General features: G+C 41.5%; 1 protein-coding gene across 3 annotated transcripts in view; it reads right to left on the reverse strand.

Annotated features, from left to right (window-relative positions):
• Nucleotides 1-16,417, reverse strand: part of ADCY1 (adenylate cyclase 1) — a 164,843-nt gene that overhangs the window by 10,814 nt on the left and 137,612 nt on the right. The window contains exons 15-19 of one of the 3 annotated variants that reach the window (XM_054192166.1): nt 10,269-10,385; nt 9,057-9,203; nt 8,571-8,669; nt 4,442-4,556; nt 478-602 (exon numbers count right to left, since the gene is read on the reverse strand). In XM_054192166.1, coding sequence (XP_054048141.1) covers nt 478-602; nt 4,442-4,556; nt 8,571-8,669; nt 9,057-9,203; nt 10,269-10,385 — 603 coding nt within the window. Of the gene's footprint in view, nt 1-477; nt 603-4,441; nt 4,557-8,570; nt 8,689-9,056; nt 9,204-10,268; nt 10,386-16,417 lie in introns of those variants that run through there. The other 2 variants (XR_008464949.1, XR_008464950.1) reach the window with 2 other exon arrangements.

Here is a 16,417-nt window from a genome sequence, read left to right on the forward strand (position 1 = left end):
CGCAGCATAGCTTCTAGCCAAGCTCTAGTAGAACAACAACGTTCTCTGTCTGCGTAGCCTCTCCAATGCAAAGTATCCAAGGAATTTTTAAAGCTACATAAAATCCAGCAGGATGCAAATGGACATAGATCCTTTCCTTGTAGTCCTTATTCAGGCAAAATTCCACCAGCACAAGGACTAGCCCATGCAGTGTCGGCATTCCCAGGCTTGCCTCCAACTGTGTGCAATGCAGCAGAGAATTCTGTTTCTTCTGATGGGAAATTATTTATTTAGGATTTCGTTGCCTAGTAGTAGTGAAGCGTATACGAGGGAAAACAACTATACCTCTGATGCTTGAATCATCTGGAGAATGCTGCCCTTCTCATAAGGACCACAAGATAAAGTGAAACTGTGTTTTCTAAGTGATCTTGGAAAATGTAACAGCACATAAAACAGGAGGTATATAGAATTTGCAAAATAGTCTCAGCGTGCATTCACCTGAATTTTCCCCTGCACTCCAGTACTATCCATCCGGCTGGCAACATTTACAGTGTTCCCCCAGATATCGTACTGTGGTCTTCTGGCTCCAATGACTCCAGCCACTACTGGCCCAACATTAATACCTAAAATCAAAACAATGAATTTAGTTTCAAACACCACAGCATGTTATCCAATGGAATCCTGCAAAATAGATTTAACACAAGTGCCTTAGAATTTTTCTGGTCATAAGACATAATATGTTAAATTAATGCCAATTGGACTTCTGTATTTGTAAGAGGTTTAGACACAAAATAAAGACATTCACAGAGATATCTTATTGGAAATGCAATATGGCGTATCTGTGTATTTTCTTTTTTTCTTTGTTTTGAGAAAAGAACAAAAAAGCAGTGGTAGTGCGGAGTTTAGCTGTAGAACAATTCAGGACAAACTGTTAAAGATCTTTAATTGTTTTCTATGACTTCCACTGTAGTCGCTCATATAAAGCTTTTTAATGGAGATTTCCCAAGTGGAACAGAAATAGTGGCCTGGAAGACACAAGGAATGGGGTAAGGGAAGTGTGTCAAATTGGTTATCATTACTAGACAGCACAGATCGGGGAGACACTGAAAGAAGACAAGAATATGTGAAAACAGCTCAAGTATTTTTGGGAAACAACAGGGCTTGATTCTACATTTCTGACTGATTTTGACACCTTGTTTTGAAGATAAAAGAGGATGTTCCTTCTTCTGAGTGCCCTAAAGAGCTGCAGATGATAAATCCTGCATGAGGTTCTGTGCGAGGGCTTTCCCAGGCAATTTGTGCAGAAGAACGGCCATTAGATATTTGTCTTCTGCCCCTTTGTGAACCTGAAAGACCAGTTATAACAGAGTTCAAAGGGAATTTGGGGGTTATAGTTATTAGGATGTACAGGAGGGCAGAGATGTGTAACTCTCCTATTGCTACCTTTCATGTCTTTGGTCTTTCTCAGTCTTCTGCTATTAGCAATCTCACTTGCTCCTTGTCCAGACCTTTATCACAATTCAGCCATGATAGAGAGAAAGAAACTGGAGAGAACTATCTGTGTTAGAATATGCAAAGAAATGAGAACAGGAGTGGAAGTACCATTGAAGAGGAGCAGGATGCAGGGAAGGAAGGGAAGAGGAGAACTTGCTCTCTAAAAAGGCTGGGAGAAAGGACTCCGAGAGTTAAGACATGTAATAACATGAAAAGGATTGCATGGGAAGGTTTGTGTTGTGAAGACCAGAGGATTTCTATATTCCTGGGGGGAAAACTTAATCCATCCCACTCCTACCAGTATGATGCCAATGCCCAGAGCAATAGAGGCCCAGAGGCTGGAGAAGGGTTGCAGGTCAACAGGAGAGTACCTAGAGTTCAGCACAAAGGAATTCCAGACGCTCCAGCAAGTAAGTCAGCTTCATCAGGGGCCCAACTTAAATGCCTCTATGCAAATGCATGTAGCATGGGGAATAAACAGGAGTTAGAGATGTACGTACGCCTGCAGGGTTATGATCTCATTGGCATCAGAGAGACATGGTGGGATGGCTTCTATGACTGGAGTGTTGGAATAGAAGGCTACAAGCTCTTCAGGAATGACAGGCAGGGGAGATGAGGAGGGACTGTTGCCCTCTAATGTCAGTGACGAGCTGGAGTGCATGGAGCTCTGCCTGGGGATGGATGAGGAGCCAACCGACAGCTTATGGGTCAGGATTAAAGCAAGGACAGCGACAGGTGACATTACAGTGGGGTCTGCTACAGGCCACCCGAGCAGATGAGGCCCTCTATAGACAGATAGGACCAGCCTCACATTCACAAGCCCTGGTCCTCGTGGGGGACTTCAGCCACCCCAATACCTGTTGAAGGGACAACACAGCAGGGCATAAGCAATCCAGGAGGTTCCTGGAATGAGCTGATAACTTCCTGCTTCAAGTGATAGAGGAGCCAATGAAAAGAGGTGCCATGCTGGACCTTATTGTCACCAACAAGGAGGGGCTGGTGCGGAGCCTGGGCTGCAGTGACCATGAAATGGTGGAGTTCAAGATCCTTAGGGCGGTGAGGAAGGCACATGGTAAGCTCGCTACCCTGGACTTCAAGAGAGAAGACTTTAGCCTCTTCAGTGATCTGCATGGTAGAGTACCATGGGATAAAGCCCTGGAGGGAAGAGGGGCCTAAGAAAGCTGGTTAATATTCAAGGATCACCTCCGCCAAGCTCAGGCGTGACGTATCCCAACAAAGAGTCCGGCAAAAATGTCAGGAGGCCTGCATGGATGAACAAGAAGCTCCTGGACAAACTCAAACTCAAAAAAGAAGGCTACAGAGGGTGGAAGCAAGGACAGGTAGCCTGGGAGGAATACAAAGAAATTATCCAAGCAGTCAGGTATTAGGTTAGGAAAGCTAAAGCCAGATAGAGTTAAATCTCGCCAGGGAAGTCAAGGACAAGAAGAAAAACTTCTACAGGTGTGCTGGTGATAAAAGGAAGACTAGGGAAAATGCGGGCCCAATCCAGAAGGAAACAGGAGATGTAATCACCTGGGGTATGGAGAAGACTGAGGTACGCAGCAACTTTTTTGAGTTGGTCTTCACTGGCAAGCGCTCTAACCACACCGCCCAAGTTGCCGAAGGCTAAGGCAGGGACTGTGAGAATGAAGAACTGCCCACTGTAGGAGAAGAAGCCATCTAAGGAACCTGAAGGTGCACAAGTCCATGGGACCTTTTGAGATTCATCTGCGGGTCCTGGGGGAACTGGTGGATGGAGTTGCTAAGCCGCTATCAATCGAACACAGGCTGGGCAATGATTGAGAGCAACACTGAGGAGAAAGACTTGGTTGGTTGGTTGGTTGGTTGATGAGAAACTCAACATGAACCAGCAACGTGCACTTGCAGCCCAGAAAACCAACTGCATCCTGGGCTGCATCAAAAGAAGCATGGCCAGTAGGTCCAGGGAGGGGATTCTCCCCCTCTAGTCTGCTCTTGTGAGACCCCACCTGGAGTACTGTGTCCAGCTCTGGGGCCCACAACATAAGAAGGACGTGGACCTGTTGGAGTGAGTCCACAGGAGTGCCATGAAGACGACCAGAGGGCTGGAGCACATCTCCTGTGTGTGTCACATGCCGAGAGAGTTGGGCTTGTTCAGCCTGGAAAAGAGAAAGCTCTGGCCAGACCTTATAGTGGCCTTCCAGTACTTAAAGGGGGCCTACAGGAAAGATGGGGAGGGACTCTATCATAGAGTGTAGTGATAGGACGAGGGGTAACATTTTTAAACTGAAAGAGGGTAGATTTAGATTAGATATTAGGAAAAAATTCTTTACAACGAGGGTGGTGAGACATTGAAACAGGTTGCCTAGGGAAGTTAGGAATGCCCCATCCCTGGAAGTGTTCAAGGCCAGGCTGGAAGGGGCTTTGAGCAACCTAGTCTAGTGGAAGATGCCCATGCCTATGGCAGGGGGGATGGAACTAGAGGATCTTCGAGATTCCTTCCAGCTTTAACCATTCTATGATTCTATGATTTGATTTGTTGGAAAAAACAGGACTGGTTGAGGTGATTTGGCATCTATCGATGAAAAGCTCCCATCACACTTTTCATGCCAACAAAGCTTTTGCAGATGGAACTTAACTTAATAGTTAAGTACAGACAGACACAGTTTTCAGCAGTTTAGCAATGCAAAGCAGTGTAAGCAACATGACTGGGTACACTAGTAATATTGTATAAAATTATTGGTGCAGTTTCCTTTTAGGTGTGCGTAAATTAAGTAAACACAGTCAAATTGGACACAATTATAATTCCTTAATACTGATGCTTAACATCCAGCCTGCTGACCTTCTACATGGATGTGCCTTTACTGGTAAAGGAGTCTTTTCAGTTTTAATCATGAGTGCAGGACAGGTTATCCTTTGCAGACAGCACAGGGAAAGCCAACAAACAACAATGTTCTGCTTGTATGATAATTGTAGAAATGTGACTTACCAACTCGTAGGACAAAGTCGTTGTAAGACTGATAGTTGATTTCATCAAGAACATCAAACATCTCTATTGCAAAATCTGCCAGTGTACTCAAATGGGAATAAATTGATTTTTTAGCCTAGAAACAAAATAGTATTGCACATTAGATTTGTATGGTTCTGAGAGGCAGATGAACTACTGAAGTGAAAAACAGTGAAAAGCTCAGACTGGATGGCTTAGAAAAAGAATCTAACCCATTTTGCTGCTTGTGAAAAGAAACTTTCGATGGTGGCTACAGCATACGCATTCTTGTCTCAAGTACTGAATTATATATTTTATTTTTTTTTCTCTCTTTTTGATTTCTGGGAAGAATGGAAAGCAAAGTTCCCATGGTAAAGTGGTTCTGTTGCTAGAGAGCTACAGATGTTTGTTGTGAGAGTGGCAGGGAATATAACCTGCTTTCTTACAAAACTGCTTTGCCTGATGATTATTAATAACTATAGTTTCTGCCCTCTTCTCCCTTTGGGGCTTTTGCTAGCTCCCAGCTCCATGGGGTGCATGCTGTTCCCATTGACAGCATTCCTGTTAGGTTTAATCCTGTGAGATGCAGAACACCCCTATTTTATTTTCATTTCCAGGCAAGCTGAAGTGAGTTTAATGCATATAAATGAATTAAAGCAAAAGAACCAGAAGGGATCAAATAAAATGCTGAAGTATCAACTTGTAAAAAATCCCCAAAACATAAGAAAATAATTTTTACAACTTCAGTCTAATTAAACTGTGGAACTCAATTTCAGAGGATATCGTGGATTTCAAAAGTTAGCTAGATTCAAACATAATTACTCAAACTCATGGAAGAAATATTTGCTACAAAATATTAAAACGATATTATCTGTAGCTCTAGAATTTCTTAAGCAGCATATCATCAGAGAGTGGAAAAGAGAGGTTTGCATGCTCTTCCCGCGGGACCTACCATTGGCTAGTTAAAGACAGGTTACTAGAATAGACCTTTAACCTGACTCAGTATGGTTGCTCTTATGTTGCGCTCTTATTTGAATAATAAGTATGAATTCTTGAACAGATTTGCAAAGTGAAAGTGGGCTAAAGGTAGGATATGGTGAAAGAAATGCAGGGTCAGTGGCAGTCTAGCTTCACTAGGGTGTTGCACAACAGGGCTGTGGCTGCTGGCATGAGATGAGAGCTCACTGGGGTTTTGTCATGATAGCGAGACTGTATAAATGGAGTATTTGACAGCGGCTGAGAAACCTGAGAAACAGGTTGCTATTTGTTTTATTCGGCTCAGTTTGAAAGGGTTCCTTCATGTGGCTGGGAATTTTACAAAAATTAGAGCAAAGCGCTAACAAAAAATTATGAAAGTCATCGTTGGGCCAGTCCCAAGTTTGAGGAAGGGTATTTTTATTTACCTGCCTGGGTCTCTGGCATTCTGCTTCTTGCAATATCAACTAGCTCTACTCTTTTCCAGCCTTACCAAGACAAAGAAAGAACAAGAATTAATATTGGCTAACGCTTCTAACAGAGAAGGAGAAGAATATTGAATGCCTGGAGGATGGAAGGAGGAGTGTATAGTTTTATTTAATAATCCAATCTTCTTTATATTCCTTATCTTTCCATTTATTTGCTGCCCGATGAATGCTTTGATTTTCCGCAGTGCCCCTCAGGGTTGCAGGAGAGAGGACTGGTGACAAATACTCGCGCTGCAAGTGACAGGTGCCTCTCAAAAGGATTACTGGCAAACTCTTTTGAAACTGCACTGAAGAACACCCCAAAGTTAGGACTCTGGTGAAGTCAGGACCCTGTTGAAATCACAGACGTAATTTCAAAGGACTCCACACGCACAACGAACTTATATTGTGCAAAAGATCTACAAAGAGCTTGGTTTGTGTACTGCCCTGATGGTGTATCTGGCAAACATATATTTATTTAAACATCAGAGGAATAGTTACTGGAAAGACTGCCCAGAGCATCACAGCAAAACGCCTCTGACAGAGGCAATGTGCATTTACTATAGTCACCTGCTGAAGTCAAGCTGCAGAAACAACAGTCCTGTAAAATACGGGATTTAAATATTTAACTCCATCAGGGTACTGGGTTCTTATGTGTGTAAATATCCTCAGTTAAGATCGCAGTTAACCTCACCCGCTGCTTTCTGCTCATGTCCAAATCCTAGCATGAACTTGGTGGCTCACAATCATAAAGTTGTGCCAGATTTTCTGTTATGGGGACAAGAAGCTGGGACACCCCTGGCAGAGGGAAGACCCGAAGCACTTGAGTCTCTTACGGCTCCCCATGGACAGATAGGACTCTGTAGGGCAGCCCAAGGACTGTGTGATGGCTGACAGTGATCGTCTGCGTGTGACAGGCTACCCAGGATCATTGGACTTTTAATACATAGCTGCATGCTGAAGACCAAGAGAACGTGAATAATTTCTACTGGTTTGCATCACAGAACTAGTGGGAAGAGATCACGGAACATCTGAAACCCCAAGTTAAATTAAAACATGCTGACTGCTTCATACAAGATCTTTAGGTTTTCTGAATGTTAAAATAAATTCTACCTGTACGGAAAAGATAAAAATTTGCCCCCAAGATTTCAGAGAAAGGCAGAGTCCTGTACAAGACCTTCTCCAGTGATTTAAAATGTATTACTAACGTAAGCTCAGAGCGGTATCGTCAGTAATGGGCTAAGTCAGCTGACCCTTCAGTTAGCAACTACAAAATACAAGAGATAAACATGTTTAGGTTTTGGAACATATGCTGCCAAAGTTACCCAATAACACACTTGTTTTCAGGATTATAGTTCAAAGAGCATTTATAGCAGACACACAAGTATGCTGTTGCCTGTTTGCCTGAGATCACACTGCACAAAATTCAAAGGATCAATTTTTTTGCCTGCCTCAGGACCCAGAAGCCAAACATTTCAGCATAAACAGAGTTTTAAAAATACCTTTTTGTAATTTGTAGATTGCTGGGAATGACACAAAAGAAAGCATCAGTTGTACATAACCCTGCAGACCAGACAATTATTTGCATGTGATATACTCCAACATGATTCTAACAGTTGATTTCAGTGTGGCCTTGTTTTTTATTTACTTAACAAGGATTATAGTTGCTAGAAAGTTCACAGGCCATCTTCTGGCCCTTTCTGCTTTTGCCCTATAATTCGGTGTTATTTTGCAATGCTAAACCATATGCATGAGCATACCTCTATAAGAGACGTACATGCATATCAGAACAGAGGAGAGGTGTCTGGAAATTCTGGGCAGACTACGTGCATGGATTGCTTCAATTTTCATTATATTCTTCATGTTATTAATTTTATTATTGTTTCATAAAGTTATTTTATTAATACAATTATTAATGTACATAGTACTCTGTATACAATATATTCAACATACTGTCCACAGGTTTCTCTGCTTTTCCAGGTGCTGCTCGCAAATGTAGGAAATCTCTGTTTCGAGACACAAACTTAAGGTGAGAAACACATTCAGGAGCATCAATGAGGATACAGAAGAAGAACTGTGCCCCAGAACTAGTGGGTCTGAAGTGACTTTGACTTTTTTTATTGCTGAGTAATTAAAGGGGTAAAAAGAATGCTATCAGTAGAGACAAAGAAGAGGTGATTTGGAGGGACCAGGGTAAAGTGCAGTAATGTACCTAGCACTAAGTTCCTGTCCATGATGGGGGTTGGGAGAGGCTGCTTGTTTTGATTGTAGGCTGCACACAGATTTCAATATAAAAAAAAGAAAAAAAACCATCACATTTTAATATTCTTATATTAATTTTGCAGCAATTCATTACACCTAGAGTTTCCCCTCCCCTGCATCTTATAAGGTCACCTAAGAGACAGGGTTTAAAGCACTAGCGCTCTGACTTAGGAGCTTCATACGCCACTTTGCAGAGAATCCAGAGCTGCAGCTAATGAAATCCCAAGTGAAGCCACATGGGCAACTGCTAGGATAGAAATTTTTCTTTTCAGGCTACAGTTGTTCTTTGAATTTCAGATTTAAATTGTTGTAAAGAAGGAATACATGTTATCTGTAATCACATAGAGTTTGTAGTGTTTCTGATATTCCTCTGGAAATTGAAGGAGAATGGTTCCTCCGCAAATGACCATCATGTAAGATCTTCTTACCTTAGTTCCTGAAGTAGGTACGAGTCCCACAGCTGCCATATACGTACTTCCAATTGTCTTGATCTTTTCTATGTCCTTATAATATTCCTTGTCCATAAGCTTTGTTTAAAACATAAAACTGTTAAATATTACATAATATTTTAGACAAGCAACCATATTTATCAGATAATATGTGCAAGTTGATTAAACGATATTATTTTTGGTAAGTTGTGACTTGCCCACTGTGAGGACATTGAAAAAAATACCATTAACTCACATTTTAATACTCCTGCTATATTAGAGGAATTTGAGGTAAGACTCTCATGCCCAGAAGTACAAACTGGGCACTTTGGAGAAGGCCAGTGGACACCAACTACAATTAAAGAAGAAGTTTACGGTACTGTTTTATTAGGCAGTTCAAGATACGCTGAGTTGCTACAGATAATCTCTGTTGATAATAATTTGGTAGAACTGATATGATCAAAAGATGTAGTGCTTAGATCTTACCTCATCGAAATCAGCAATAATTTCATTTAACAGGCGTAAACATTCCACTCCCATATTATTGCCATCCAATTCGATGTAGAAATCATTGAAATTTGGGATGGAAGCAAACATCACTCCCACTTGCGAATACGACTGGTAATAAAGGTCCTGCAGTTCATGAGCAGATATAATTTTTATTTTAAGAGATTAATCTAAACCAGGCATCATTATTATGATATCTAAGCCATCATTTTTAGTAGAGAGAAAGCCAGACTTATTAAAAAAAATGTTGAATGATCTCTCCACTCAAAAACACAAAAGAAAATGAACACCTAAGCTATTAAACCCATTTAAAGCAACTTAGTCTTTTTCTCTGACAGACATGGAAGCAGTGAGTAAAAATTTTGTAGAAAGTCTTAGCAGCTGTAGAAATTTTATTGTATGAGAAATAATTGCATTTTCTCAGTTTTGTTTTATAACTAATCGGAGATGGAACAATTTTACTCTGCCGCACAAAACCAGCCTCACTCCTTCACATCTTTCCTTGAGTTGTAGAGTCCTGTATTCAACATTAACAATATAATGCTGTTCCGTATGGTAAGATCTCTGCTTAAGAATTTGGAGGACTCACAGAAACGAAAATCACTCTACTGTGGCTCAAATACATTGATCCAAACTCTCAAGAACAGTATCACAGCAACTGCACCGGAAGGACTCTGGTAAGGGCTTCCTGAGCCACTTTATTTAATCACTACAGTCTCTGAAGTTAAACGCCACTGTGTATTTCTTGAGTGTGTACAATTCTCTTTTTTTAATTTTAAATGAACGGGTTTAGTAATGGCAGCATATTTCATATGTAAATGTCTGGCCGTTCGTATATTTCACCATTCAGAATCAAAATGAGCTCATGAAATACTGTGATAAATCCCAATATTCTAAATTGATTGAAAAAAAAAATTAGTGATTTGCATGCAGACACTTGGCTGCCTTGACGTTGAATGACACAACATTCCCTTATCCTGCTTTTTATTAAAATTATTCAGAGAAGGAGGACATTACAGTGAAAGAAATAATTCCAATCTAATTCTTGAACACAAGTTCTTACAAAACTATTCCTTTTAACATGCATGAAATTTTGTAGGTCTTGAAAACATACAGTTGAAAGGTGACCCAAGCTACACAGGGTTACACCCATGAAACATCACTATGTATTTAAATTTTATCTTGGATTACCATATTTCTTGGATTAGACATAAGAAAGTGCTGTGCAACATGTGCTGGCAACAGGTTGAAGAGAATTCTTTTATTATCCAGCTTGACTCTCTCCATATCATCTCTCTCTTCTTCTGCCTGTGGGGACAGAGGGAAAAAAAAAAAACTTTCAAAAAAGCAAGAAATTAGCTGAAGCTATCAAATAGCTTCTATTAATTCACACTTTGAAGTTAAAACTGAGCAAAATAATGCCCGCAAAGTAGAGTGGGAACAGTTCTCCTATACCATGCTTTTATATTAGGGCAAAGTCCCTTTAAGTCCTTTGTAATTCAACAGGTTAATGACTACTTTCAGGGCTTGATCGGCTAAGTCTATTGGTGTTTTCTGTAGTTGTCTGTTCTTTTAAACAGACCCTTGATATTTTTACAGAGTAAAAAGCTAGAATAATCCCACTTAAATCGCATTGGCCTTGGAGGCCAATTACTTCCCAGGTAGGTGGAGACAGTGACAGCAGTATTTGATCCACCTTTCAAAGAAGAGAAGCTTGGAGAATCACCAATGTTTAAAGCGAACCTATGTCATTTCACAGTAAAATGGAAACAGACCTAGTAATGCAGTAATTTCAACAGAGCAAAAGGTTTTTAAATTGAAGAACATTAAGAATTATATGCAATTAAAAAAAAAAAAGTAAAAAACAATTAGCATTTCTAGAGGTGGTTTTAATTACTCTGGTATTTGTCACGAAAGCATACAGAGTTCTTGTGCACATAAATTTCTGTGTACAACAGCAACAGAAATTCTATCATTCATGTGAATCACAGCATTCAGAAAGAGTGCCTAGGAGTTAACACAGCTGAGGTCCTTAAGATACTGGTATCTTATTACGTATGTCTCGACTCATAGGAGTTTGTGGGAGTCACACAATAGGAAACAATTCTAAAAATCAGACCTCTTATTGGAAAAACATTGAATACCTAGGGACCCCATTTGGGACTCCTAGGTTTGCAAATTCCAGCCAAGTCCTTATTAGACTCTTCTGCAAAATTCCTTCTCTGGAATTTTCTCCTTGTTCTTAGAGTGGCTTTTGGCCCCACATTCTGATTTCAATGAGAAAACATTCGTTCAGTATCTTTTAATTCATCTCATAGAAAGCACAGCTTATTTGCTCTTCAATCACAGCCACAGAACTGTAACACAAATCCTCTGCTGTGATTCCAATCGGATTTTGTTTATCTAGGTACAGTCAGCAGATAACTGGAAGGCCAAATTCTCAGGCATCGTTAAGAAACTACAATCTCATAAACGACTGAAGAATCTGCTATAATCTTTGTTGGTGTCCCTTTTGTATCTAGAATTTGCTATCCTAATCTATTAGAAAGTCCACATACTTTTCTCACTATCCCTTCCTGTCTACGTAGGAGAAAACTGGTCCCCTCTTGCCATTGTATAGTCTTACAATATTATGTTTGTGTGATTAATTTTTACTTCAGGAAGCTAATTTTTCCTTTCCATGCCAAAGCTTAGGAAACTTATCTTTTTATTCATATCGCACAGTCTGATTTGCCTTGCAGTTTACTTATGTATTCTTAAATTTCTCCAAGTAGAAAGAATACTGAAAAAGAACTGGTTCTATAAACATAACTTCTTCAGGAATCATTCCCTTTTGAAATAAATTGTCAGCTCCTCCTCTAATTTGTGTAATAAGGTTCAGAATTTATTCCAGAGGTGAAATATCAAAAACCATTAAATAGCAGTTAAGCTCTGCAAGAAACAAACCAGAAATTTTTATTCTAAGCAAGTACCTATTTCCTGTTTGTGAGCTGTTTTCTTAACACTTTTTTTGCTGTTTGAATTTCATATGCTTTCATATGCTTAAAATATCCTTCCCCTATTTTGGTGGTATAACTCTGTCCCTGACTTATTGTTGTCTATAAACATGTGTAATGGCCTCTTGTGTTCAGTCTGACTGTTTGAATTTAAATGTTCTAATAGTAAAAATAAAAAGCTTTTTCCAGCTGAAAATCCAAACCAAGCTAACAACTCCATTTTTACATCACACTGGAATATGGGAAATTTTACTCTGACGACAGCAGAGAGACTTGCAAACTGAATTCAAGCTCTGAATAAAGAATCTATTTTGGGCTTCCTTATCCATTCCTCAATTTTTCAATAAGAACTTTTTTGTTACTTTCTTCCTAGGAACATTTCAGGTTCTCAGTTAAGCTCCCAATATGATATGGGTCAGAATAGCAGCATAAAGAACAATACACGTTTGGGACAGGGCGTGGAGATTTCTGGGCAAGTCAAAGTAATCAAGCAGGGGCAGGTAAATGGAGTAATCACTTTCATGCATTGCATGGATAGTGGTGTTGCTCAATCACTGGCAGCTGCTGTTCATTTCTGATCTGGACACGTGTGAAAAGATTCCTCTGCATTGCCCAGTCATGGAGAAAAGTGTTCATTTTGGAAGCTGATTGAGAAGGTTATTCAGAAGATGATTGAGAAGGTTATTCAGCAGGATGTAGTGTTTCCTACCACTGTGTATGATTCACAGCAAAGGTTTCAGAGCAAGCCACAGAACAAGGACAAAGCTGCCAGCACTGAAGCAGATCCTTGTGACCTCGGTCATGTTGCTGGATTTCAGTCCAGCCTTTAACACACAGAAATAAAAGACAATTCTAATATATCAACATAAAATAAATTAGAAAGGACAGTCTAGCCTGTTGGTTTTCTGGTTGCTTCCTTCTGACAGAACTTTAAGGCATGTGATGGCTTTTCTCCTTCTTTCTGTCTCGCTTCAATACGGTCATGAAACTACCGGGAGAGAAATGCCAGTGACACTACAGTATGTGTGCAGGTATGGATGTGACAATGTTCACAATGATGGGACCACAGCTGTGACCAAGAGGATGAGAACTGAGGTCCTGAGTGCAGAGGTAGTGGCTCAAACCAAACCACCAAAGTCAGGACTGAAGGGGTGGCAAAATACTCTAAGAGCAGGGGAAGGCATCAAGAATGTCACCATTGCTAAGAAACATAGTAGAACATTTCCAACACACCTAGCAAAGGTCTCTTCCCCTCTTTGGATGCAAAACTGTTAATTACAAATTTGACTCTGAGAAGGTTCAGTTGCCAGAAATGAGATGAAAGCCACTAAGGTCATGGAAGGCCCTTGATAATACCATCGGGTAGCGATGGCCCTTGAATAATACTAATGGTAGCAAAACCTAAATAGAGACAAATTATGCAAACAGCAGAACAAGAAGAATGTAGGTCAGTGTAGGTCAAGCCACTCTCCACGATATTTGAAAAGTCATGGCAGTCAGGTGAAGTCCCTGGTGACTGGAAAAAAGGCAAACATCGCACCCATTTTTAAAAAGGGTAGAAAGGAGGACCCTGGGAACTACTGACCTATCAGCCTCACCTCTGTGCCCGGGAAGATCATGGAACAGATCCTTCTAGAAGCTATGCTAAGGCACATGGAGGACAGGGAGGAGATTCGAGACAGCCAGCATGGCTTCACCAGGGGCAAGTCCTGCCTGACCAACCTAGTGGCTTTCTACAATGGAGTGACTGCATCAGTAGACAAGGGAAGAGCAACAGATATCATCTATCTGGACTTCTGCAAGGCCTTTGACATGGTCCCCCGCAACATCCTTCTCTCTAAGTTGGAGAGATAAGGATTTGATGGGTGGACTGTTCAGTGGATGAGGAACTGGCTGAATGGTCGCATCCAGAGGAAGGTGGTCAATGGCTCGATGTCCAGATGGAGAGGGGTGACAAGTGGTGTCCCTCAGAGACCCGTACTGGGACCAGTGCTGTTCAATATCTTCATCAATGATTGAGACAGTGGGATCAAGTGCACCCTCAGCAAGCTTGCCAATGACACCAAGCTGAGTGGTGTGGTCGACATGCCAGAGGGACAGCATGTCATCCAGAGGGACCTGGATGAGCTAGAGAGGTGGGCCTGAGCAAACCTCATGAAGTTCAACAAGGCCAAGTGCAAGGTCCTGCACTTGGGTAGGGACAATCCTCATTATCAATACAGGCTGGGAAATGATGTGATAGAGAGCAGCCCTGTGGAAAAGGACTTGGGTGTACTGGTGGATGAAAACCTGGACATAAGCCAACTATGTGCGCTTGCAGCCCAGAAGGCCAACTGCATCCTGTGTTGCATCAGAAGAACCGTGGCCAGCAGATCAAAAGAGGTGATTCTCCCCCTCTAGTCTGCTCTTGTGAGACCCCACCTGAAGTACTGCGTCCAGCTCTGGAGCCCTCAGCACAAGAAGGACGTGGACCTGTTGGAGCGGGTCCAGAGGAGGGCTATGAAGATGATCAAAGGGCTGGAGCACCTCTCCTATGAGGACAGGCTGAGAGAGTTGGGGTTGTTCAGCCTGGAGAAGAGAAGGCTCCAGGGAGACCTTATAGCGGCCTTCCAGTACCTGAAGGGGGCCTATAAGAAAGCTGGGGAGGGACTGTCTGCAAGGGCATGTAGCAACAGGACGAGGGGCAATAGTTTTAAACTAGAGCAGGGTAGGTTTAGGTTAGACATTAGGAGGAAGTTCTTTACAATGAGGGTGGTGAGACACTGGAACAGGTTGCCCAGAGAGGTGGTGGAGGCCCCATTTCTGGAGACATTCAAGGCCAGGCTTGATGAGGCTCTGAGCATCCTGATTTAGTTAAAGATGTCTCTGCTTACTGCAGGGGGGTTGGACTAGATGACCTTTAAAGGTCCCTTCCAACACAACACATTCTATGATTCTATGATTCTATGAAGAGCTCTTTAGCTTTTTCTGCCCTGGTCCATTTCAGGTCAGGCACTTCCTGGTCAACAGGCACTCTCTACCTGTGGTTCAGGGAGATGTTTGCACAGGCAAGGCCTATACGGGGCAATGCAGTGCCATGAAGAATAAACTGCGTTAGCTCTGCCCGACCGAGCCCCAGACCTTGAAGCAGAACGTTCATGGAATTAGCATAGCACTCCTGCTGAGCTACTCAGTCGTGTTGAAAAGCAGGCTGTATTAGCTTAGACCACACACAGGGTTAATACTGCTATCTTGTTGCTGGTACCATAGCCAGAGTCTCTGCATGGACTACATCAGCCAGACATACCAAAGTCTAGCATTCTGCCTTTATTAAAGAGATCTGCTAGGAATATGAACTGAATTGCACTTTCTCTGCTACCACTGCATAGATTTTGACCATCCATCCTCTCACCCTGCACTGCCTAAGACAGCTCTCATATATGCAACTCCTCAGGAGATGACTGGGTAAAGAGGAAAAATCTCCTCATGTCTCTTGTAATGGAAGATAAGGAGTGAAGGTGAGGTAAAAAAAGACTTGGTCATGTTCAGCAGTGAGGACTCTAAAACTATCGCATTGCATGGCTCTATGGCGGGGAGAGTAAACTGATTACTGATATTTTCTGGACCTTTTTCCAGCATTCTGCTTTCTGCCCTTTGGGGGAATGCAATGAAAGTTGTCTGTTCTCCTGGTGACTCATTAACTCCTACTGCCTACTCTTTGAGCAGCTGATATAAAAGGATGCGTAGGCATCACCCTTTCCCTGGCAAAACAGACACTGAGAAGGGAGAAGGAGTACTTGGGGCTGGAGAAAGAAGATTAAAATAGCACAGATCACAGGTATTTACATTCCTGGCAGAAGTATTATCCAGACAGCTAAATAGCATCCAAACCTTAGTCTATTTGCCCTTATTCCTACTGGTTAATCAAGAAAAGATGCCTGCATGATATTTATGCAATAGCTGCTGGCTCAAAAAACAAGGCAGATTATTGTGAAAACAAACAAGAAAAAAAACACATAGGCATGAGCAACATCATTTTTCACATTCTGCTTTTTGCTTATACCTGTTAGGTATTCATGGCAGCTAGATCATTTTGCAGAACTTAACTGTATTTGCAGAGCTGCAGTACTTAAAAGCAGGCTTTGTTTTTGCTTCGGACCTGGCGACAAAATTTAAAATGTTCTTTGGTACTATGGCTTTTGACACCAATATAATTAACAGTATTACATTTTGGAAAGTTACACAGTGTCCCGCAGTTTTTACAATGCCGGTAACTGGTTACACATCCTCTGTTCAGAAAGTGGTCTGAACTGCTGTATCACTTGAGCTATCAGGTGACTGTTTAATAAGCATAAAAATGCTGTA

Source organism: Rissa tridactyla, chromosome 2 (genome assembly GCF_028500815.1).
Source record: "Rissa tridactyla isolate bRisTri1 chromosome 2, bRisTri1.patW.cur.20221130, whole genome shotgun sequence".
Lineage (NCBI taxonomy): Eukaryota > Metazoa > Chordata > Aves > Charadriiformes > Laridae > Rissa > Rissa tridactyla.